The sequence below is a fragment of the Meles meles genome, chromosome 12 (genome assembly GCF_922984935.1).
Source record: "Meles meles chromosome 12, mMelMel3.1 paternal haplotype, whole genome shotgun sequence".
NCBI lineage: Eukaryota > Metazoa > Chordata > Mammalia > Carnivora > Mustelidae > Meles > Meles meles.
Genome location: NC_060077.1, coordinates 58,491,300 through 58,517,191, shown reverse-complemented (window position 1 = coordinate 58,517,191; position 25,892 = coordinate 58,491,300). Strand labels below are relative to the sequence as shown.

Genomic DNA, 25,892 nt, shown 5'->3' with positions numbered 1-25,892 from the left:
GGTCTCATGCCCCCTGATTTCAAACTATATTACAAAGCTATAGTAATCACAACAGTATAGTATTAGCAAAAAACCAGACACATAAATCAATGTAACAGAATAGAGAGCCCAGAAATAAACCCACACATGTACGTATGATCAATTAAGACAAAGGAGGCAAGAATATACAATGGGGAAAAGACCATCTCATCCATATATAGTGATGAGAAAACCAGACAGCAACTTGCAAAAGAATGAAACTAGACCAAGAACTTATCCATATACAAAAATTACCTTAAAATGGATAACAGACTTGAATTTAAGATGTGAAAGCATGAAACTCCTAGAAGAGAACGTAGGTGATAATCTCCTCAACATTGGTCTGAATGTTTTTTCAGATCGGACGCCAAAGACAAGGGTCACAAAAGCAAAGATAACTAAGTGTAACTACATAAAATTAAAAAGCCTCTGCACAACAAAGCAAACCATCAACAAAATGAGAACTGGGAGAAGACATCTGTGAATCATATATCCAATAGGTTAACATCCAAAATATATCAAGAGCTCATACAAATCAGTCATAAACTAATCCAATTAAAAAAAGGACAGAGGATCTGAATACATTTTCCCCCAAGACATACAGAAGACCAATAGGCTCACGAAAAGGTGCCCAACATCATGAATCAGAGAAATGCAAATTAAAACCACAGTGAGGTATCACTGAACACCTGTTGGAATGGCCAGCATCAAAAAGACAAGAAACAACAGTGCTGGTGAGGATGTCGAGAAAAGGGATCCTCATGCACTGTTGGTGGGAATGTAAATTGGTGCAGCCACCGTGGAAAAGAATATTGAGTTCCTCAAAAAATTAAAAATAGAACTACCATATAATCCAGCAATTCCACTTCTGGGTATTTATCCAAAGAATACAAAAACACTAATTTGAAAAGATATATGCACCCCTATGCTCAGTGCAGCATTATTTATAAGAGCCAAGATACAGAGCAACTTAAGCATGCATGAATGATGAATGGATAAAGATGATGTGATACACACACACACACACACACACACACACACACACATCAGAGCTACTCAGCCATAAGAAGGAAATCTTGTTATTTGTGACATGGGACAACATGGATGGACTATGAGAGTTTTGCACTAAGTGAAGTCAGAGAAAGACAAGTAGCATATGATTTCACTTATAAGTGGAATCTAAAAAAACAAAACCCAGATTCCTAGATAGAGACAATACAGTGGCAATTGCTAGAGGGGTAAGGGGGAGGAAGTCTGGGAAGTGAATGAAGGGGGATCAGGGGATACAAATTTCCAGTTATAAAATAAGTCTGGGAGATGTAATGCACAGCATGGGGAATGTAGTCAATAGTGTTGTATTAACTCTGTATGGTGACACAGTAACTAGACTTATTCTGATCAGTTCACAGTGCCTGTCAAATCACCATGTTGTACACATGAAGCCAGTAGAATATTGCATGTCAATTGTGCTTCCATTAAGAAAACTTCAAAATATTAATTTTTTAATTTTAAAGTAATCTCTACACCCAACATAGTTCTTGAACCCACAGCCCTGAGATCAAGAGTCACACATTCCACCCACTGAACCAGCCAGGCACCCCTCAAAATACTAATTTTTAAGTTTACTAATTTCCAAAGACTCAGCCAAGAAAAATGAATGGCTGAGAAAGGTAAGTAACACCAGGTTCTACAGAATAAAAAGACAGGGAACAGTCTGTGCAAAGTTTACTCTGGATCTTCAGCATGTCTTTTCCATGGACACAACAGTTTATTCTGATATAACCTGCAATCCTGTTTCTGGGCCATAAACACTTCTCTCTCTGCCACCCTTGAAAAAAAGGAAGTCAAAGCACCGCCCTCTAATTTGCAGGTTTCCGTCAGATTTTTAACCAGATCGTAGGTATTTAAGACCTGATAAGTACCGCAACACTGAAAGTAGATAAAGGACAATTCCCTAGCATGACAGTCCCTGCGCCACTGTATTTTGACACAGTATTTACATTTTTTTTTTTTTTTGGAAGATTTCTTTTAGAGAAAGAGCGCGTACCCACATGCAAGCTGAGCAGGGGCAGGGGCAGAAGAAGAGGGAGGGAATCCCCAAGAAGACTCCCCACTGAGCGTGGAGCCTGAGGTGCGGCTCCATCCTAGGACCCACAGATCATGACCTGAGCTGAAACCAGGAGTCGGACGCTTAACCCCCTGAGCCACTGGGGTGGCCGCTTAAATTTTATTTTCAAATGAATTTGCATTCACTATTACCACTTAAAAATAAACCAGTAACAACAATATATTTATACACTCTTACCATGAGTATTTGCATGCCTTTCTGAAAAGCCGGCTATATAGATATTTTGCAAATAGGAGAAAGAACAACATACAGAAAAACAAAAATCCCTTCATACCTCCAGCAGGCAAAGTCACGACTCTGACTTTTCTGTGGATAGTGACTTCAGAAAAAAGGACAGCCTCAGGCTGGGGGCCCGTGTGTCAATTTTGTCTCAGTATTCAACACGTGGCGGTGGGAAGGGGAGAGGTTCAGCTAGTTTAAACTCTGCAGCAGTTAGCCATATAAATTAGAAAGCGCACTTCTGCTTACCGAAACAAAAGGAATTTTACGCGACAGACTGGAGTTTGCCTACTGAGCAAAGCCTGGATAAAGACTTGGCAAGCCCCAAACCACGGAAACCGAAGGATGGATTCTATCACCTTCCAAGGCATGGGCCTCTAAACCAATTACAAAATATTCTGCAATTTGGATGTCCAAGAACAAATTTGGCCAAGTTTGTGAATTATTCCAGAGGAGCGTCTCTCCAAAATTTGACAAATATATAAGCTATCCTAGCAAGTAAGCATCATGTGTGGCCCGCAACTGAAATTCTTTCTTACGTAACTCATTTTCTTTCTCTGCCCCACCCTAACTCTTACAAATAAATCACAGCCATACATGGGGTCTGGGGAGGCAGCTACTTCTCATTTCCTCCCTTCACACTTTGACTGATCACTCCTTTTGAAAGAAACGGTTTCTTTCAGTGAGGCTCACGACAGGCCAGGTGTCGCAGGATCCTGGCTCCAGTCCTGTTTTGGGTGTGTGGCTATAAGGAGAGAAGTCTGAGAAATTAATTTTGGGAATGAGGCATGTGGAACTTATTTTCATTTTGATTTCTTCCCCCTACAACTAACATCTCAGTGTGCCAGGCTTCCCAAGTTTAGACACGACCATCTGCGGAAGAACAGCCCTAAGTGGTTGACTACTGTCTGCGGCTCTGTAAGGAGGCCCCATTTGGCTTAGATTTACCCCAAACCCATTCTAAAGCTGAACTGTTAAAATACCTTCCTGACGTAAGTTACCTTCTTTATGCCACTCCCTAAAGGAGCCTGGATGCAACTGGAAACATAACATTCAACACAAAACGTTCTGAAAATTCGACCTGCCCTGTGCCAATGCATTCCATTCACACATTTTACCCCGACATCTGACAGCTATACCCATATTTGTGGCTCTCTGTCTTCGCTCTCATTAACAGGTCCCTCTTCTCCACATGTTCCCCTATCACGGGAGAATATCCCTCTCCCAATCTAAGATAAATATATGCAGTCCACCCTTCACCCAATTTCTCATAGATGAAAACAAAGAGCCGCCTGGAAAAGTCGTCCAAAGAATAACGCAATTTCTCTTTCACCTGAGAAACGGACTTGAGTTGAGGCACACGAAAGATTTCTGAAGCCTTTATAATAATCCATGGCCCGGGTGGTTTCTTCAGTAATATTTCAAGATAACAGTGTTTCATAGGAAGCTATGTCCTGCTGACCAGGTGTTAGCCTTCCTTTAAAAATATCTCAGAAGTTGTTTGTACCATGTGTCCATACATGCCAAGGTAGAAAAACACACCTTTGAGCCATAAGAACACCTTTCCTTTACCAGTCATTGGACTTACACTTGGTCCAGGTCAAGGCCTCACTTTTCGTTCCTATCTCACATGGAGGTGTTTGCCTTAAGTTTTTTAGGATTGTCAAGGTTGGCCTGCCTACCTACCTACCTATCCTCCCTACCAGATGAAGTAGGGGTGGGGGGGGGCACTATTTCAAACAGACTTGCAAACATAGCTTTTTCCCTAGAAATAATTTTTTGTCATTTTAACAGAGATGGACATTTTGCAAATACTTCTAATCAGTCACAATTCTAAGATTTTAAAAAGAGATTTAGCCCATCATAGGTATAACACTGAATATTTCCTTCTCTTACAAGTGGCATCTTTCTAAAATAACCGATCAATATTTTGAAGCAGCAGCGGATCAAATACTGAGCCAAAGGAAGAAACCCCAAAAGTTGTTCTCCAAGACGACTTCTGCGTTAGAAACTAGGTTAGCGCCTCCATCTGAGGGGTACAGAAGAGATTCGGTCCCACAGCAGACAGTCAGTTAAACGAGGGAGTTTTCCTTTGAAAAGCCTTGCAACAACACGACTAGATTCTGCCTGAGTGCCTCCTTCCTGGCTCCCTCCCTAACAAAAGGCGGATGTGAAGTCTCCTGTGGTTGTTCCTCATAATGAACTGGGCATCAGCAGGGAGTGACAAGTCAATGTGTCCCCTGAACCAGAAACTTCCCTGCTTTTCAGCGGTGCATAATTCATTCTCTAGATTCAATACCGTGAGGGGTGGGATTTAAACATTTCACCAAGGAAAGACTATCTCCAGATAATTCTCAATTCATCACTTTCTCTTTACTTGTGACCTGAAATGGGGGGGAGGGGGCAGGGAGACAGTATTTGTTTGAGGAGGGGGATCAGGACCCAGTGAAGCCAGAGTTAAAGAGGGTATCTCTGAAAGACAAACTCTGATGGGATAAAATCTCCCTGGAGAGACATCACAAACCATATTGGGTTTCATTTAAAATCGGGTATTAAGGCTTCCATTTACTTGTGGAATAATTGATGTATGCATGGATTGTAGGGCTGGGATGAGAATTTAAGAGGTCACTTATTGTCTTCAGGTAATAAGAACACACTTAAGCTGCTGTGCGCAGACATGCATCTGTTTTATTTTTACGGGGCTCTGTGACTCTGTTATGGGATCAGACAGACAACAAACGAAAGACTCACTCCTCCAGCCGCGGACCCTCCCTGGAGAGTGCCACCGGCCAGCGGAAGGGCCTCCTCGGGTAGCAGAGCTGAAGGCAGGACTGACCTCAGAGAGAGACAGCAGAGAAACAGCAGGACATGGCCACAATGACAAAACATGTCTATTTTGTCAAAATGGATGTTGTGAACCACTGCAATTATTAACGTGCTCTTCGGTGTATCAGTCACTGCTTAATGATAATGCTTTTAACATGCATCCAAAGTTTCACTTAGTGTGACAATCCAAAGTCCTAATTCCAGCTAAGGAGAGAGATTTATTTCTCAGAGGGAATCAACCGAAAATATTTGTCCAAGGTGCTCAACTCTTTTACCATTAACTGCTACTTTTAAAAACAGATTAAATTTGGGGCGCCTGGGTGGCTTAGTTGGTTAAGCGTCTGTCTTTGGCTCAGGTCATGATCCCAGGGTCCTGGGATTGAGCCCCACATCGGACTCCCTGCTCAGAGAGTCTGCTTCTCTCTCCCCCTCTGCTGCCCCCTGCTTGTGTGTTCTATCTGTCAAATAAATAAGTAAAATCTAAAAAAAAATTTTTTTTAATAGATTTTATTTATTTATTTGACAGAGAGAGAGATCACGAGTAGGCAGAGAGGTAGGCAGAGACAGAGAGGGAGAGAGGCTCCCTGCTGAGCAGAGAGCCCGATGCGGGGCTCAATCCCAGGACCCTGAGATCATGACCTGAGCCGAAGGCAGAGGCTTAACCCGCTGAGACACCCAGGTGCCCCAATAAAATCTATTTTTAAAAAAAGATTAAATTTGCTCTGTCCATACCACTATGTATTCGAAGTACTATTTTTAAAAACAAGAAGATGAAAACACAGATTTCTCCAACCACCTGCAAAAGGAGGTTCTAGAGCTAGCCTTGAAGATCTACCTCTATTTTAACACCCTCGTCATTCTGTGTCAGTCCTGTGAGCTAGCCTTGAAGATCTACCTCTATTTTAACACCCTCGTCATTCTGTGTCAGTCCTGTCGGGTACTTTCCAGGAGGTGCTTCCTTAGCTGGCCTGCCCACAATACGGTAAGGAGACAAAACAAATGCAACTTCTAAAACAACATACATGGGTTTTGATTTTTTCAAACTCGGAATTAATGAGTCAATAGTGATGGCCCTGAAATGACTTGGAAACTTGGCTTTTATCCCAAGAATGAAGAAATTGTTGAATTCTAAAACAGTTCTTGGTGGCATTTGTGGTGTTCACTGATATGAAACTCAGCTGCATACAACGGAAGAGTAAAGGCTAAGGCCATAAACACACACACACACACACACACACACAGGCATACATTTCTTCTTATGGTCAGAAATGCAGCTGATTATAGCTGATGATATTTGCTTAAACGTCCATCTGTTTCAAACCGTGGGTGGCTCAATCCATGCTCTGAAAATAATTTCAATGACCCAGAGCTCATTCCCATGCCACAAGGCTTGGCTGGTCTCCTCAGGGCACCAACTTTTGTCAGTGCCCTCCCCCCGCTCCCCAGCTTGGCTCCCAGTACATCCACTCGTTCTTGACCATATGCCTTCTGTTTATTTTCCCAGTCCTACTTGGCTCTGTTCCCTTCACCCTGACCTTAGCTCTCTCCCATGATCCAAGTCATTTCCAGTCAGGTTCCAAGCCTCTGCACCCCCCAGCATGACCCCAGGTCAACCTTTCAGGGCATAGGTGTTACACCCACCATGGTGGGCAATCGTGCTCAGTAATTAATCCATCATGCATAAATTAGGTGCATGAGATAAAGCAGGAGAGTATGTGATGGCCGAACGAACATGCCAACACTAGGCCAAGCTGTGCGGTAGGTGAAATTGTTTTGGGAAGCGCCCGCCTCCGCACCCCGTCCTGATTCTGAGCAACTGTGTGCTCTCGGTAGTGCGGATTCCTGACCAGGTACTTAGCATGTTTAGCTGTCTGCCTTCTGGAAACCTTGTCATAGCAAGAAAACAAATGAGGGATGATAGCTTCAAGGTTACTCCAGCAAGGCCTCTGGTGAGGAGGTCTCTCCCAGCACTTGGCACCACTCGCTGCACCTCATGCTCTCAGGTTGTCCGAGTGCTAACTCCCCGGCAAGCCCTCCCTGTCCACCTTCTGAAGCGGCCTCCTCTGTTATTACCACATCACACTCTTCTCCCCCTTCATGCTCCTAACACAGCCCACTCTTATCTCACTTCTTCGTTGTCTGTCCACGCCCGCTGCCCCCAGAATGTAAGCTCTATGAAGGCAGATACTTGATGGAATATATATTGTTACCTGCTGCCTCTCCTTTGTCTAAAGCAGTCCCTGGCATGAAGTGGGTGCACAATAAAAAATGCCCAATGGATATACGTGGCGGAGAGTTTCATGGGGAGGGGAAATTCACGAGGTGCCTGAAATCATACCATGTAACCAACAGCCTATGTAGGCCTCCCGCCCAGTATGTCATAGTTTGGAGGAACACAGTAGGGTCGAATAGATTCGAGGCCTCTTTTAGGTCTGAACAAGAATCACGTAGAGAAATGTGCCATTTTTTAGGTCTCCCAACACGGACAGGAAAAGCTCAGGAACTATACTGCAGCTTCATGAGAGCACTGATCTAGGAATCAAAGCAACTATCAGCTGGATTCATAAACCTGGACACATGTGCCTCACCTCCTTGAACGTCCTTTTCTTCACGGAAGTAGGTAACACACATTTTCTCATTTCCTCTATGCGATAGCTACTGCTTTTTTGCAGTTATGTGGGAAAAGACACACAGACTCAGGTCTAGTGACTGACCTGCGCCCAGTCACAACTGAGTGGAAGAACTGGGATTTGGAGCTATAGCTGATTCTAGGATTCTTGATTCTCTCAACAAAGCCCCTTTCTACTCTACTATGTCATTAGAGTAAGTGGGAAGAAAAAAGAACTCCAAATGGGACACAATTGTGCTCTTTAATAAAACCCTTTTTCCTTTTTATAGCTCTACCAAGGCCTCACTGTACATTTTCACTTCCAACCCAATGAGTTTTCCTGAAGAAGAGCCTGAAATGTAGAGATTCGGGTGACTACTTAGTTTATTGCTGGGAATGAATTTTGGCTCAAAAACCTGCCAGCTGTAACATACAGGCCATGCTAATATTTTAGGAATCACCATATTCTATATTTCTAGTTACTACTTATTTCGGACTCCGGTCTCTCAATAGGCTTTCGTATTAGTCAAAATACACAGAGACCACATACATACATTACTGCTTGTAATTCTTTTAACTCTAATAAAGGAAATAAAATGGAAATCTTGACTACATGTCCAGAGAAATCTTTTTAAAAAAATAATCTCTTGCAATCTCACTCTTTGAGGTTAGTGCCTATCCAAAGTCTGTATTATAGTAAATATCATTTTTACTTTTTAAAAGATTTTATTTATTTATTTAATGGAGAGTGAGAGAGAGCAAGTGAGCACAAGTAGGGGAGAGTGGCAGGCGAGGGAGAGGGAGAAATAGGCTCCCACTGAGCAGGGAGCCTGATATGGGGCTCAACCCCAAAATACTGAGATCATGACCTGAGCTGAAGGCAGACACTTAACCAACTGAGCCACCTAGGGGCCCCTAAAACTCATTTTTAAGCTCATGAGAATGTTTTGAAATGGAAAGTGAAATACCAATAAAATTAAGCCTAAAAGGAAGAGCAATGTGCAGGCCAGTGTTAAAATAGATTTTGGTGACTCTGACTCCAAAATGGGTAATGTACATCCACATCCTTCCAGACCTGTTCATGCTATTTCCTTTTAACTCTTTTCATAGTAGACTGACACAGAACCAAAAGGGCCAACTGGGGAAACAGCATGACATTCAACTCCATAAATACGACGAGGTACTGGTGAGCTTCTACATCAAACCCACTCCCCACTCTAGAGAACAACCTGTGAATTACAAAGAAGATGGCTGCACATTAGAACAGGAAATGTAAATTTCAGTCATTTTGACCTTAAATTAGTAATGTTCAGCCAAATTGGTGTTATAATAGGGAAATGTTATCAAAACGAGGCACGCTATTTTGTCACCAGTTCTCCAGGCCATCGTCCCCAGGAAACTTCCTTTCCCAGGTGAAAGGATTCATTTTGGTCAGAATGGATTTCCCCCATCTTCCCGCAGTTCCATCGCAGAGTCACAGGGCATCCTTCTCTCCTCCTCCCTAATTACTCTTTTGGCAACTAGACACCAACCCTATCTTCCTTGTACACTGCAGTAGAAGAATACATGTTATTTTGCTTTGCTTCTGTCCCCAAGATCATGACCTGAGCCAAAGGCAGCCACTTAACTGACTGAGCCACCCAGGTGTCCCTTGTTTTGCTTTTAAATTAATGACTTCATCTACCATTTATTTACTGTAATGAAGAGACCAACGGACTTTTTTTTTTTTTTAATCAATAGGTACCCAACAAAAATCAGTTTACATACACACCTCGCAATACCCCTCCACTTCCCTGTCTACTGCTTTGTAACAGGTCAAAAGTCAAAACATTTCTCGCATCAGTGTGTTGACACTATGATTCTCCAAGGGAAGTACAGAGAGTGAGCATTTGAGTCAAGACTGAATAAAAAACTGCACAATGTCCAAACTGAATCAGGTACAGAAATAACAGGATCAGATACATGGTAAAATCTTTGGGTTTGGTAAAGAGTGGAAGCGAGGAAGTTTCTTGAATTGAAGCCTCCCTTTCTGATTCTGTAGTTCTATGGTATGAGAGGACTCATAGGAGCAAATGACAAAATTTTATATACTGTTGTCATCGAATACATGTGGGGGATCATGAGCTCTACTGAGTTTAGAATGTTTTGTTAAACTTGAGATGCTCAAAGACAGAAAAATAACGTGATGAATGAGCATTCAGCCCTAACTAAGGGAAAGGAAATTACTTAGGAGAAGCCGTTCTGAACCACTTGGCTAAATAACTAGAGTTACTACTACAGACAAAAAGGTCTTAAGCATAAGAAAGGTGGATGAAGAGAGTTCTAGAGTAGATGTGTGTGCCAGGAGGTACCCGGTATTTGAGCCAACGTGAACAAATGGAATTTGGTCAAGTCCCTCTCTGTCCTGTCCCCATGCCTAGTTCCTAGGATTAATTTGATTTAGAGACTTTAAAACATTTAAGAAATTAGATTTGAATTCAAAAATTGAGTATAACTTTTTTTTCCTTGCCTCCTCAGACTTAAATCAGACACCAGGTATTAGACTGGTTTACTCAAATCATTACATTATTTCAATTTTAACTATTGTTAGAATATACTAAGCATAATAAACCCAATACCATATAATACTGACTCACATACATATTTATGTGTGTATATATGCTACAAAAGATTATTTTAAGATTAAGTGTCTCTTAGTTTGATGAGGCAAAGAAAACAAACTCAAAGTAGGTTAGTTAAAAAAAAACTTTTTAAAGGTAGATGTCAAAGTGCTATTTCAAAAAATACTTTTATATTAAATCAGTTTTTCACTATAGAAAAAGTACAAAGAAATAAAATTAAAGACCTCTTTTATAAAGGAGTATGGGGTAGGTGTATGAATTTTCTACACACTTATAAAAATGGGGTATATGTACACACACACACACACACACAATAAGTTGAATAGTGACAACCCCCCCCCCCAAGAATTCATGTCCACTTGAAACCTTAGTATATGACCTTATTGGGAAACAGTCTTTGCAGATGTAATTAGTTGGAAGTTATACAGGATTAGGGCCCTAAATCCAATGGCTAGCATCCTTCTAGGAAGACCATGTGGAAACAGACACAGACACACAGGGAAGGAGGTCACGTGGTAACAGAGGCAGAGACTGGAGTGAGGTAGCTACAGGGAACATACAGACCACTGGACAGGAAGAGGCAAAGAATGATTCCCCTTCAGAGCCTTGAGAGGGAGCATAGCCTTTCCAACACTATTTCAGACTTCTAGACTTCATAACTTTGAGGGAATAAATCTCAAGCTGCCTAGTTTGTGGCAATAGTGTTTTTAGCCGCCCTGGAAAACCAATACAATACATATATACTTTGGTACTGGTCAGCTTGTTTCTCTTAACATATTGTGAACATCTTTCTTTCTTTCTTTCTTTTTTTTTTTTTTAAGATTTTGTTTATTTACTTGAGAGCGAGCGAGCACAGAGGGAGGGGAGAAGCAGACTCCTTGCTGAGCAGAGAGCCCAACGTGGGGCTGGATCCCAGGACCCCGGGATCATGACCTGAGCAGAAGGCAGCCGTTTAACTGAGTGAGCCAACCAGGCGCCCCTGTGAACATTCTGCTATTTCTTCCTGGGTAATATTTGTACTACGTCTCATTGTATAGGGAGGTGACCACAATGTACCCGATACCACAAATCTTACAGTAGCATGTTTAATTGCAAGAATTCTAATTTGGTCATTTCCTCTTTTTCAGTTAATTATTTCAAAACAACAGAACTGGTGGTCACTTAAATGCTAATAATGACCAAGTCATTGTTGGCTCACATAAAAAGACATGGACACTTTTTCACGTTCTAGAACTCTTCAAGTAATTTTTGGCAGAGGTTCAGTTGTTTGTTAGACTTCTCACAGCCAGTTGAACATCATTGGTTCTGGACTCCCACTTTAATGGAAAAGGAAACAAGAAATCATCTTATATTTAAAAAAAAAAAAAAAAAAGTCCTGTCCTTGGCCCTGGTCTTCGTAAACCAAGGGAATCACAGGATGTCCTGTCTAATGGTATTTGGCTTCCTTTCATGGAACAACCTCAATTAAAGCAAAAAGAACACATTCAACTCTCAAGTGATATCTGAGTGGCTGTGACCCGCTCAGTCCCAACCAGCACACAGAAAATAATCATCTGTAACCTAGATTGCAAGACGTTACTGCCATCATGGAAGCAGCAACTCCACTGGAAACTGGCCCGAAGGTTTTGCAATGAGATGAATAAATGACAGATGAAGTAAGTTAAACTCACAAAATCTACTAGTAGACCTAGGGCATTTGTGAAATCATCAACGACCTTATATTTTGGAGTATCATTGGATTTTGAAACATACGTGGTTAAGAAGTTTGGCTTTCAGCAGCCATGATTCTGGAAGTTAAGCATCCCCACTCTCAAAAATCACAAGACCCTCAGCTGACCCTTTCAGGTAAACCTGAAATCAGGCATTAGCTTCCCAGTTTCTCAGTTCTACTTAAGGCACTTATTCTTTAGCGGTTTCCAGAAGTTAGGAGTCAGACCTGCAACACCATGCTGCCAAATTAGAATGAGAATGCACTGAGGAAGAATTGGGGGATGTTTGCCTCCAAAATTCCCTCTCTCTCTCTAACACACACACACACACACACACACACACACACACACACACGTGTGTACTTTAACTACCCTGGGCAAAAATTTTTAAGTATGAAAATTGTTCCTTGCTACTTTTAAAGAAGAAAACATTTCAACATACATTTTCCTCAAACATAGGAGTGGAAAATTTGATCCAGCATTAAGGGGACATGCAATACAAAGAAAAAAGTATCTATGTAATTATTGGGTTCTTCTCCACAGAATTAAAAAAGCATCCCCTTGCTATCAAAATGCCAAAGAAAACCAAGCTCTTATTAACTTGTTAACTCGTTCATATGCAACTTTTAAAGTATGTATAGTGGTTGTTCTTTCCCCCTAAACTAGAAGAATGATCCTGTTATTTTATTTTTTAACAATCTGTTTTAGTAGAATCACCGAATATGTACTCACGGGGAGCTAAAACGAACTGCGAAAGGCACTGTGGACAAGGACCAGGCATCTCAACTAGTCTTTTTCTTGAAGAGTTTATAAGGAGGTTAAGAAGAACACAAGACCCATAACCCTTAAAATCTAAGACTATATTACAGTATCTAGAATTTTTTACAATCCTCTTAATAACAATAGGATAAAACATGTAATTTTAAGAAACAGGCAACTGCCTACAGACACTTCACTCAAGATACACAAAAGGCCAATAAGCGCTTATTAAGATACTTAACATCCTTCATCACCAGGAAAATATGGATTAAAATCTCAGTGTGCTATTTCTATACATCTGTAAGGAGGACGGCCAAAATCTAGAACACTGACAATACCAAGTGTTGCCAGCAATGTGAAGCAACTTTCACACACCGTAGGCAGGAACATGAAACGACACAACCACTCTGGCCATTTGTAGTTGCTCAAGTAGGACTCTAGGACGCCACCAGTCCCTTTCCAGGTATCTACCCCAGAGAAATGAAAACATATATTCCCACAAAGACTAGTATGTGAAAATTCACAGAAGTTTTATTCTTAATGCTAAGAACTAACTGGAAACCACCCAAATGTTCATCAACTGGTGAATGATACACAAAACACAGGGTAGCCAGATAATGGCTAACGACTTCGCAACAAAGAGGGACAAACTGCTGATCAACCCAGTCTGGATGAATCTCCAAATGAAGCTGAGTAAAAGAAGTCAGACCCTGAAGAGCACAATCCACTCATGTCCAATGTGACCTACTGTATGGTGACCATGCAAGCGATTACCACCACCACCACTGAGAGTGAGACGAAGTGAAGCAGTGGTTGCCTGGGGCGATGGACAAGGAGAACCAGGCATCTTCCAGGAGTGATGGTTTCAAGGGCATACACACGGCCAAACCTCGCTGCATCGTACACTCTAAATGGACGCAGCTGACTGTACGTAAGCTAAATCTTCATCAGGTTGATAAAGGGGAAAGGCTATAGTATCATCTGTCTGAAGTTCTTTCCAGATTCCATTTGGACTTTTAACTTAACATCCGCTGCATGCCGGGGGCTGAGGCCACAAAGATCATAGAGGATTACAGACAAATGGCAACAGAGTAGACTGGAACTGGGAGCAAGGACGGACGAGAGGGAGCAAGGAGGGACGGGAAGGAGGTTAGCACACCCACCGGGGAAGCCCTCTCCCTGCCCCTGGTTTGCACCCCTCCCCACCCCACAGGCTAAATACCCACTCTTCCGTATCCTCCTTTGCTAGCAAGACATTGAGCCCACAAGCTTTCTATTTCATGATTATTGATAGTGAGCAGGTCCCTATAGCTGGGATAATGCATTCAAAGCTCCCCTTTTGTTTATTAATTGGTCAGTCTCCATGGGGATTCCTGGAGCCCTCACCCCAACTGGCGGGTGAGGGGCCAGGGCAGGGGGGCTGTGGCTGCAGATGGCTGTTTCCTGCCCGCGTGCACTATCGCAGGGGTCACGTTAAGGCCAGATACTGCTCAATAACTTCCAGAAGGGGGGAGGCTGGACGAAGAGCCGGGGCGGCTGGAGGACCATGGCAGAGTGACGGCCAGGATACGTAACCTGCAGCTTTAGGGCCTGCCCCGCACTTGATGCGCAGGGCCGGTGCTCCAACAAGGAGAAGGAAACAAAAATTCAAAGAGGGCATCAAGAAAGAAATCTCAGAGGATTATTTTGCAGTTAGTGTGATATTCAGGGAGCATACTAAGCAGGCTGGACACATCAGATCAACACAGGCGGCGGCTCCAGCGCACCCGGGAGAAAATGAAACAAAATCCGGACTAAGGGTTGCTGTGTGCGGAGCCTCTTGGGGCAGCTGCTGGAGGGGCACATTTCACTTGTGCCCCGTGATGTTGTTTCAGTCTGAGAGTAGTACCCACACTAGGCCTCACTTTAGAATCAACTCTCTGACTTCAGTCAGTCCGTGGACATGTGGAGATGCTTTCCAACATACTTGAGCATGAAAACCTCATGGTTAAACTTCAAACTCATCTGATTTTTTAAATTCGTGCTATTAAAATGTTAAATGAACCACCACTGACTAGGCAATCCACTAACATAATGTCAGTTCAAACAAAACAAAACAAAAAAGTATACACGGAACTATCTGTCTAGTTCCCACCATTACTAGTTTATATCCTTAGTTTCTCTGTGCACATCAAGTAAATGGGAATATATATTCTTGTTTTGCATAATAGTACATTGTACTCTTTCTAACTAGTGATGGTCAATCCAACGATCGTAAAAATCTGGGGATCACAACAGATAAGCCTTTTACTCTTCTCAAGGGCCTTCCTGTCAGAGTGAAGGAACTTGACCATACAGGCCACTCAGCAATGCTGCGACCTATGCCTTGTGGCTGCGTGAAAACTTACATTCAGAGGACACACACGTTCAATTTTCTTGTACAAGCTCCACTTCTGAAAGCTTCTGAAAATTACAGGACTAATCACTGCAGCCCTGCTGGGTATTAGGACAATGATCAAATGATCAATGATTGGGCGCCTGGGTGGCTCAGTGGGTTAAGCTGCTGCCTTCAGCTCAGGTCATGATCTCAGGGTCCTGGGATCGAGTCCCGCATCGGGCTCTCTGCTCAGCAGGGAGCCTGCTTCTCTCTCTCTCTCTCTCTCTCTCTGCCTGCCTCTCTGCCTACTTGTGATCTCTGTCAAATAAATAAATAAAATCTTAAAAAAAAAAAGTTTAAAAAAAAAGATCAATGATCAATGGACAAAGTTACTTTATCAGGGTCAGGTGTGGGTCTCCCCCCTTTCAGATGCCTCCTGCCAAGTACTGTCTCCGACACCCCAGAGGCTTTTCCAGGAGGGGCTGGGCATTATTTATCTCTGCTCTCTGGGGGCCCAGCAGTGAGGCCTGGCATAGAGAAGGAACTCAGTAAGGTTGCTGAAAGGATAGAAATCTTAAGCGACTGTGGGAATTTGGGCTTAAATCTCCATTATTGTGTAAAATCCAGAAGTGGGAATTTAAAAAGCTACATTAGCAACAACTTGAAAACATGTTTTGGTATTTCAAAACGACAAAAAGGAAATAGATGTGGGGGGGGGTGGAGCCCACTCTGATAGCTTCCCTTTCTCCTGATCCGTTGACCACCAAATACAAACCCTGCAAGGAATCAAGGGAGTGGGGGCTCTTAAATAAAGAGATACCAGTATTTATAAGCAAAGTAAAACTGTGACCCTGAGAGAATTTCCCTGTCATGGTCATGCCTCTGGCAATTTTGACAAGTTACTTCTCAGGGCTTTTCCAGGATAGGCTGACACTAAATAAAAAATGAATGTCTCTAAAGCAAAGCAAAATAAAAACAAACAGTACTTTAACAAAGAAAAAAGAAAGGATCACAGAAATCTAAGGAAGAGCACTGGAAGAGAATTTCAGGCTTATGCAACAACACTGGCCATAAACTCCAGAACCAATTCTCTATAATACATCACACGCAATTTTATAGATTTCTATCAATGCACACTACGTATATTTAACTCCCACTTCCCTCTCTCAAATCTCTTGCCCTTTTCCTCTTCTGCTCCAAGTCATGGCCAAAATCTGATTCTTTTGACATATTTTCCATCCTGAACCAAGTCAGGTCTGGACATAACAAAGACTGAGCTCTAACTGTATTTTCTTTACTGGATAAACTACACAAAGGACAGCATTGCTAATAGGAACCATCAACTTCACTATCCTATGTAAACATTACCACCACCTTCTGCTCTTTTAGAAACAAACAAACAAAAAAATCATGCCTGAAGAAGAAAGTCTGTCCTGGTTCAAGTGAGCAAAATTCTAATTAGCCAGGGGAGATCTGACACTGAAAACGTACAAGATTTTTTTTTTTTTTTAAGTAACCTACTAAGAAATTATTTCTTGGTGGCCTATAAAACTCTGTTTAACCTTTACCCCACTATTTATTTTCACTAAAATAAACAATCACCTTCAGGGATGCTTTTTAACAAAAACACATTTAGGAGAAATTCCTTTGATTATGCTATAGGTTAAAAAGGTGTGTAATTTCAGTTTTTGCCTATGTGAATTATAGGTTTCCAGTTTGAAAGAATCCTCTCAACAACAAAATATAAATTCTAAGGGGTACAAATACTGATATAAACAATCAAAATTTCAAAATGAACTGAGAAACAAGGTTCAGGGCACCTGGGTGGCTCAGTCAGTTAAGCATGTGCCTTCAGTTCAGTTATGATCCCAGGGTTCTGGGATCAAGTCCTGCATTGGGCCCCCTGCTCAGTGGGGAATCTGCTTCTCCCTCTCCCTCTGCTGCTGCTCTCTGTCCGTCAGATAAATAAACAAAATCTAGGGCGCCTGCGTGGCTCAGTTGGTTAAGCCACTGCCTCCGGCTCAGGTCGTGATCCCGGAATCCCAGGATCACGTTCCACATCAGGCTCCCAGTTCCACATGGAGTCTGCTTCTCCCCCTGACCTTCTCCCTTCTCATGCTCTCTATCGTTCTCTCAAATCAGTAAATAAAATCTTAAAAAAAAAGAAAGAAAAGAAAATCCAAAAAAAAAAAAAAAAGAAAGAAAGAAAGAAGGTTCACAAGATGCTGATAGGGATGTGTGAGGAGTGTTATAAGATGAGCTGCTGGAATAGTGTGTAAGGTACCAGAGAAGTAGGACAGAGCCAGTTCAGTATCACAGAGGCTGAGAGTGGAATGACAGCCTAATAAAGTCAGGAAGAATGAAACTCTCCTAACTATATCTATTTTTTCTAACATTTTATTATGCAATTTTATATATTTCATATATTACATTCATTCAATATATATTTCATTATAAGATATTCATATATTCTAACATACACATATTCTAACATATTTCATTATGAAAAAAGGTAGTTTTCATAGGAGAGGAACAAGCCAGTTTTTCCTTTGAAGTGAAATGGACAAAATTTCAAAGGAAACAAATCGACTCAATCCAGATTCAACTCTCAGTCTTCTCCAGAACCTGCCATCGAGGGGATCACCTTCTGGCCATATAAAGAACTGGCACCACACCACACGGGGCGCTCCGGGAAGTTTCCTCAGTTATGTCTGTACATTTTATGGCATTAAGTGACTCAGAAGGATCCTTCACAATGAAGTATCATACCCCCTGCTTCTGAGTTGGAAGGACTGAAGAGTGTCAACTCTATACACCAGCTACCTCCTGAGGCTCTGTAGCTGACTACGAAGCGGGATCCTGCAAATACAGAAGCCACCGGCTGACCAAAGTCCTGTCGTGGGGCAAAGCTGCACTGATAGCTTCTGCTCAGGGAGAAAAGGCTCAAGCCGGGAACATAGGCCTAGGTCTCCAGAGTAGGGTGGAGGATTCTCTCCGGGCAGATCAAGTGTTCTCCAGGAATTCTGGCCCCCTAGGGTGGGGCACTGGAGGACCTTCATTTTCCTCTCGACTCCCATTTTGAAACAGGAGATAAATTCCAGCATGTACTTCTGTTTTCATTATGCTATTTTTCAATTAATGAACTTTCAGTGGCCTTCAATTTCCAAATTCTGACTACCCTGCCTGCCTCCCAATGCCCGTGCTTTACTTTCCACTCCTGCCCAACATGTACCTTGCTAGGCCAGTGAAAATTCTGATTCTAAAGCCTATACTACTTTAGATCAAAATTTTTGGTTTTCTGCATTGTTTAGCTTCCTATAGCGTAACGGCTTTGGGGGTATCTTCTTTGTCTTTGAGCCACTGTGGACTAAGGAAATGCAAACCACTTTTACTCCTAGACCAAGCCAAATACTCACAACAAGGTAAATCTGTTACAAAAGGAGTCGCTTATACATCTGACTTTGCTGGAACTCAAGGGCCTTATGGGGCATCTAGCACAGACCTTGGCCAGAGTACACTTTTTTTTTTTTTTTTAAGATTTTATTTATTTATTTGACAGACAGAGATCACAAGGAGGCAGAGAGAGGCAGAGAGACAGGAGGAAGCAGGCTCCCTGCTGAGCAGAGAGCCCGCTGTGGGGCTCAATCCCAGGACCCTAGGATCATGATCTGAGCTGAAGACAGAGGCTTTAATCCACTGAGCCACCCAGGAGCCCTCAGAGTACGCTTTGGAAAATTGATCGAATTCTCTAAACCAAATGGAATATTTAGATTAGCCTGTATTTCCCCCTCTGTTAATCTAAGGCATAACTCACTGCAGCTCGAGGGAGTCCCCTATCAATACAGAAAAGATAGGGCTGATGGAAATCAACCTCCTAAATTCAGAGAACCATCTCAAGCCACCATTCTGCTAAGATAACCCACTGTAAAAAGATACAACCAGTGACAACCACTGCTGAGTAGGGGTGAGCATCTCAGCACATGCGCCCAGAAGACCAACCCCTTATCAGAAGTTCTGACAAAGGACCCCGAGAAGAAGTTAAAAATTAGGCACCTGGGGCGCCTGGGTGGCTCAGTGGATTAAGCCACTGCCTTAGGCTCAGGTCATGATCTCAGGGTCCTGGGATCCAGCCCCGCATCAGGCTCTCTGCTCCGCAGGGAGCCTGCTTCCTCCTCTTTCTCTGCCTGCCTCTCTGCCTACTTGTGATCTCTCTCTCTCTGTCAAATAAATAAATTTAAAAAAAAATCTAAAAAAAAAAAAATTAAAAATTAGGCACCTAATGAGCATCAGATAATCCTTTGATTTTACAAATACAAAGAAAAATACTAAGGACAAGATCAATATTTTTAGAAACTTCCTATGACAGCAGCAAACCTAGATGATACCAATATGTAGGCAACATACAAGTAAAGCTAGAATTACCCCATCCGCAGCTGCTGACCTGGGGAGCAAGGGATGTGAAATCTACATTCTCATCACAGTAAGACACCTTACAACAGCCTCTGTTAAATGGGACACACTTTCACAAATGTCTTTTATACACACACTATTTCTTTTTGTTTTTCTTAAGAGCTCATTTTTCAAAACTGGCCAAGTTGGGTGGGAGAGCCAATGTCTTAGGCTTAAGTTTTAGTTTTGCCTTTCTTTACAGTCCATTTCCTGGGGCCAAGTTGGTTTGGGTTTTTGTTTTGTTTTGTTTTGTTTTGTTTTTAGTATTCAGAAACATATGCTACTGTATTGCATGTTCAAACACCCATGTGGAAATAGTCCTCTGGACTTATACATTCATTCTTAAGAGACCGGAGTATGCAACAAGGATGCACTGGGCAGAGGGCCAGTTAATAAATCTCATTTCCTACAAGCATCTGCATGAAACAGAGCTATAGGGAGTAGCCTCTCCAGGGAGAGCCAGAGCCCAACTCATTCGTTCTGTGAATTAAACACTATCACCTCAGATGGCCCACGCCACATTTGTTTTTAAGCACCTCTTAAAATATATGGATTTCCAGTGCTCCTAAATGCAATGAGGAAGCTGGGTCCAAGAAGGCAATCACTGAGTAGAAATATCCACATAGCTCTGCTGAGCCATTTTTGCACTGGCCTCCTTTGACTGAAATTACTACTAGAAGGATAATTTCCTAAAGGTAACTTGCTCTTCTAATCAAAGTAAACATGGGTTTCGATAATGGTGAACCACCCTTTCTGGGCCAGACTATAAAAATGGACTTGGATACCTGGAGTGAGGCGTGGGTCATGAACCATATCTGACCCTTATCCATGAACAATCTAGTGCAAATAGCATGACAGGAAGGTCTTTTGCTGGGAAGAGTGGCCACCTGACATTACTAGAAAGAATAGTACTGTTCCCTAGGTGTCCTCTCCTCTCCTCACCTGTGTTACCTCCTGGCTGGAGCTCCGGGAAGAGTAGTTACGGCATTCTTCTTGTATCTATGTAGATCTTTTATGAAAGTCTTTGTTTTAAATGTTTGAAGCTAACCTCACAGTGACTCTGTAAGAATGCAAGGAGATAATCTCACGTGCCATGAGCAACTGTAGAAAATAAGGCCAAAGGTAAAGGATCCGCTTGAGGCCTACCTACAACACAGCGAAGGAATCAGGAAGAGAGTTCCCTTAGATCATCCCAGGGCTCTGGGCTGTCCCCTCCATGGAACTCAAACTGAACTCTTAAGCACATGTCATTTTTGAGGGTTATAATGAACCCACCACCTAAGCAAAATTTATTTGGTTAAATCTCTCTATTTGGGCTTTCACAGTACCTTCCGAGTTTCCTCAGCAATTAAATGGCAATATTATTCCAGCCTCAGGATGCCAAAATAATTATGGAAGACTTCCTGGATAGAAACAGGTCTCACATTTTTCCTTTCCCCGCGCCCCTCTAAAAAAATAAGTGGTAGTTATACTACATTGGCCATCCACTTTGAAAGCAGAGCAGACCAAAGAAAACATAAGGTGTGTCTGTCTCAGCATACACCCTTTGTGTAATTCAATACCAATATAACTTTGGAGGATTCCTTCTTCATTTAACCTATGACACCTCTCACTATGGTGTCCAGTAATCCTGTTACATAAAACACAAATGAAATAATGCTCTTACTGACTTAAGAATTTCTCCAGTCAGGTCTTTTCTTTAAATTCAGGTGTTTTTTTTTTTTTTTTCCTTTCGTAAAACTTCAGGTACCATTACAGGGACTCAGAAAACAAACTGGATATAATTTAGGAAATGAAAATAACTGAGATTGACTTGAAAAGGTAACTAAGCTTTTACTTTAAAGCAATATTTTATCACCAAAAGGTAGCATTTAACCTTTCCAACTAAGTCATTTTCCACCGCCATTTCAAGTTTGTTCATATGACTAATAAAACCCAACTAAGCAACTTCCTTTGGCCTATGTGGTAAAATTCGAACTCTGTCTTAAAAACAACTGCTACTTATGTGGCAGAGATTAAATCACTGACAAAATGAAGGCTTCAAATCATATTACCTATATGGACAGTTGAACTAAGTGAGGTTTAAAAGCAACTCGGGGTTTTTGTTTTTGTTTTTAAATTCTATTTTAAGCTTTGGAATGTCCACAGGGAAAGGAAGATGAGTAAGGGAGAGAAGGGACCCAATGTTCCAATCACAAGGATCTCCAAGAGGAGAGTCCCAGACGTTGTGGACCAATTTCGGTTTATATTAATAACAAGCGCTTGGACTCTGTAAGGATGCCATGTCAACATATTAGTTGGAACCATAAGGCATGAGATTTTGGTGACCTCATGGGCACAGCCAAAATTAACTCCAAGTATTTATATAACTGCCGGAGATGGCAGGGCAAAGGTTGCTTATAAATTTTTCTTTTTGAGTCAGCAAATAGAGTTTTTTTGGTCAAAGAGAGAGGAAGTGGGGTGCTTTGGGTCCCATTTTACAAATATGTCATATTTACACATGCTGAATATTCTACCCACAATACCAGTGGAACGTTTAGATGAAGGCATTAAAAAAAGAAAAAAGAAAGAAAAAAAAAAGTTATTTCCTGTTGCTCACTAACTGAGAGGATGCGCTCTAGAGGTATGTGTGCTCTGCCTTGAAGCAAAAGCATTGTTAGTGGTTATCAAGGTAACATTTAAAAATAACTACCCCGGTACAAAAGAACTTCAGAGGAAATATGAGGGAAGCTATCAGTCTCCCTTTAAGTCTGGCCTTGAGCTGCATTAGACTCTAGCTGCATTCTCCATTACATTGTTATCCTTATCAAACAATGCAAACAATTTTAATGAGCTTATCTACTAGAACATATTGCCAGATATGCTAATGTAAAAATGATGCCAACCATACAGACCCACTCATTAATCAAAAAGCTCACAATACAATGACCAAGATCAGTCCCATCCTCGAATCAGACCTCGGCAAAATAGCAGGAATTACCTTCCTACTGTTTAAAGAAGGGCGGGCTCCCCACCCATGCGGACGCTATAAACTCCTAAGAAAATGCATAACAGCACCCGGGTTTCCTCCGGTCCACTGCAGTCCGGTCTCTTTCTAATAAACCATGGGTTCTATGGAGAAAATGTTGGCGAATGTCTGACACCGTGACCTCTGCTGTCAATCCTTGCACCAATCAGCGAGCAGAATTCTTACAAAGCTCCATCAATCTGGCGGTTTAACATCACAGACTGCAGCTTAATCTAGAGGATTCCATCTTTCCTGCACACACACCAGGGCAAGCTCAAACATTTTTCTCGCCATCCTCCTCGTCCCTGCCTCAAGGCACAGCCTATCCAATGGTTCCTTTAAAATCTAAAGGAAAGGAGGAAAGGAAGTGCTACAGCCTGTCTCCCTTGGGGGGGGGGGGGGGGAATTGCTTGCATTTTTATCAGCATGGAAGGAAGGAGATGGAAGGAGACCCCTCGGAGGCAGCAAACCTATTCACAAAATGCTCTCCATCTGCATTGGTGAAGCCTCAGCGCATAGCCAACATGACACATGGACACAGACAGCAAATGATCACAAGCACCCGGGCGAACGCACGTCTGCAGCCCGGTCCGGGTGCAGTGTCCGCTCCATTATATAATGGGGCCGGATTTCCGCGCGCCCCCGCCGAGCTCCCCCGCCCGGCGCCGCGCCCGGTGCCAGCCCCATTACCTGTAGGAACGCTCCCCGCGCACTGTGTGCTTCCGGAAAGGAATGATGGTCCCGTTATCCTGGATGATGTCGTTGTTGTTCTCGCCATTTGGGGACAGGGTTTGGGTCGGACCAGGCATTGGCGCACTCCCGAGGAAGGGAACAAACCGTGTAGGGCTGGCTGGTGAGGAAGGTGGCTGCGTCTCGTCTTCCCGCTCGCCTGCTCCTCGCGCAGACCGTGCCTGCCTGCCGCCTGCTCGCTGGCTCCCTTCTCCCCGCTCGGCTCCCGCCCCGCCCTCCTGCGTCCCGCCCTCCCGGCTGCTGACGTCAAAGCGCCGGCAGCAGCCCCGGGTCACGTGGCCGGGCCCCGTCACCATAGCAACCCGCTAACTCATCACCTCGCCTCAATTCGCACAGGGCCGAGGCGTGACCATGCCAGCAGCTCCAGGCAGGCACCGGGGCAGGCCTACATCTGGCATGTAAAACCCCAGGCCACCCCAGGCCCCCCTTACAGACTCGCCTCGTCTGAAAACCAGCTCTTCCTCTAACCATTTCCTTTTCGACCAGTGCTCCAACTGCAGCTGTGTACACAAAAGACCGATTCAGGCAGAGGGGTGTGGGAGACCCTTTAACTCCTTCAATACCACGTTCTTACAGCATTCAAATTAAACTCGGTCTGGTCGCAAAAAAATATACAAAGACCTGGTGGCCTGCTCCAGAAAATGTACCAGACTAGGGGGGTTCAGATTTCCAGCTTCCTCCCCCATTCTCTCAACAGCAGCATCCTCTTCCCCCCAAAAAGCCCCAAACCTGAAGACCTAAGAGGAAACTGTATTTCCTTCGAATCAGTGCAGCCTTTACTTTAATTATGTGAAGATTAAAGATTGCAAATGAGATTTTCTGCAGAAAAGAATCCTCAAAGTGTTTTTTAAAAAATAAATTAAAAAATAGCCACCATTTTAGAACATGATGGTGGTTACCCAAGACTCCCCATTCAAATTCTTAAACTGCCTCTTGATACAGATAATTAACTCCTTGCCATTTATTTTATTTTCATTTGAATTAAACCAGCCCAAACTCAATTAGTATGGAAGCTCTCAACATTCTAGCTGTTCTATATCATTGCAGTGTAGTTTTCAAATACACTGGCCATGAGGCAGGTACTATTAGCATCATCCCTATTTTAAAATGAGTAAACTGGTGAGATTCACTTGCTCAAGGTCACAGAGCTAGGAAGTGGTGAACTGGAACATCAAAATGACATGCTTTTTTCAATGTGATTGGACAGTACTGATCTATATTTAATGTGAGCTCATAAATATAGATCAAGGTAAGAATCAAGTACTTTATGTACACTCTCAACATGACCACTGTGAAAAGAGCTGTGAACAGAATTGCTAGTACTAGGCAAAGTCGATGGATTAGATTATAAACTCTCAACAGACCCCAGATGCATCCATTGCTTTCCTCCAGAGAGAAGAGAGTTTAAAGGATTCTCTGCTTATCATAAGTGGTCTCCGACCTTCTGTTGGGTAAGAAGGGAAGAACTGGGGTATAAAAGAAAGGACAAGGCTATATGGGCTCATCCCTTCACATCATCGTGTGGTTTATCAGCTTTATCGTTTTGTGGTATAGACACTTTTTTTTTTTAAGATTTTATTTATTTGACAGACAGAGATCACAAGTAGGCAGAGAGGCAGGCAGAGAGAGAGAGAGGAGAAAGCAGGCTCCCTGCGGAGCAGAGAGCCAGATGTGGGGCTCGATCCCAGGACCCCGGGATCATGACCTGAGCCGAAGGCAGAGGCCTTAACCCACTGAGCCACCCAAGTGCCCCTGGTAGAGATACTTTTAAAAAACCAAACAAAAAACAACCTTGTCATTCCCGACAATTCTCCAGCCTATCTCCCTGGTAATAAGTTATTTCTGGCATCAAGCTTCTAGAATTAGAATCAAATAGTTCACAACCCAGATGGTAATGATAATCTCAAACAAGGAGCCTTCCCCCCTATTTCATATTCTTCTTTTGGGCATCTTAGTTTTATTTTTCTGTCTTTCCAGTGAAGTCATAGTGTACAAGTTGATTTTTTAAAATCTATATCTCCGCTTACCTGAGATTTTTTTTCCCCTCATACAGTAAGGATCTATTTCAGACCTAGGACTTGCAAGATATACAGATAAATGTAAGTAAAAGATACACTGCACGCTGAACTAAAGAGGCTTGAGAGTGTAGTCATCACTACAAATATTACAGTTCCTCTATTTCTGTTACTGGTCCCATGGTTGTCAATTTCCTTACTAATTTGTTCCCTTTCACAAAAGCTTCCCCTTTCTTTAGGATAGTCTGAAGGTGAAAAGCAAGAGTCTACAAATCAAGTATTTAATGTTTTCAGAGTACATCCTTTCATTTTGGATTCTTTAGTACAGCTTACTTCTCCATGATCTCATATTTAAGTAATACATATGACATAACTGGTATTATCATGGGGACTAAATTTGTCAGAATTTGAATGTATAGCTCATTGC

At 42.5% G+C, this 25,892-nt stretch overlaps 1 protein-coding gene across 3 annotated transcripts in view; it reads right to left on the bottom strand.

Moving 5' to 3' along the window:
• The window catches only part of MAPRE2 (microtubule associated protein RP/EB family member 2), a 156,269-nt gene that overhangs the window by 72,761 nt on the left and 57,616 nt on the right, over positions 1-25,892 (bottom strand). The window contains exon 1 of one of the 3 annotated variants that reach the window (XM_046024939.1): positions 23,391-23,652. The exons of the other annotated variants lie outside the window; for them this stretch is intronic. Within the exon in view, the coding sequence (XP_045880895.1) occupies positions 23,391-23,509 (119 nt within the window). The 5' untranslated portion in view covers positions 23,510-23,652. Of the gene's footprint in view, positions 1-23,390; positions 23,653-25,892 lie in introns of those variants that run through there. 3 annotated transcript variants of the gene reach the window in all.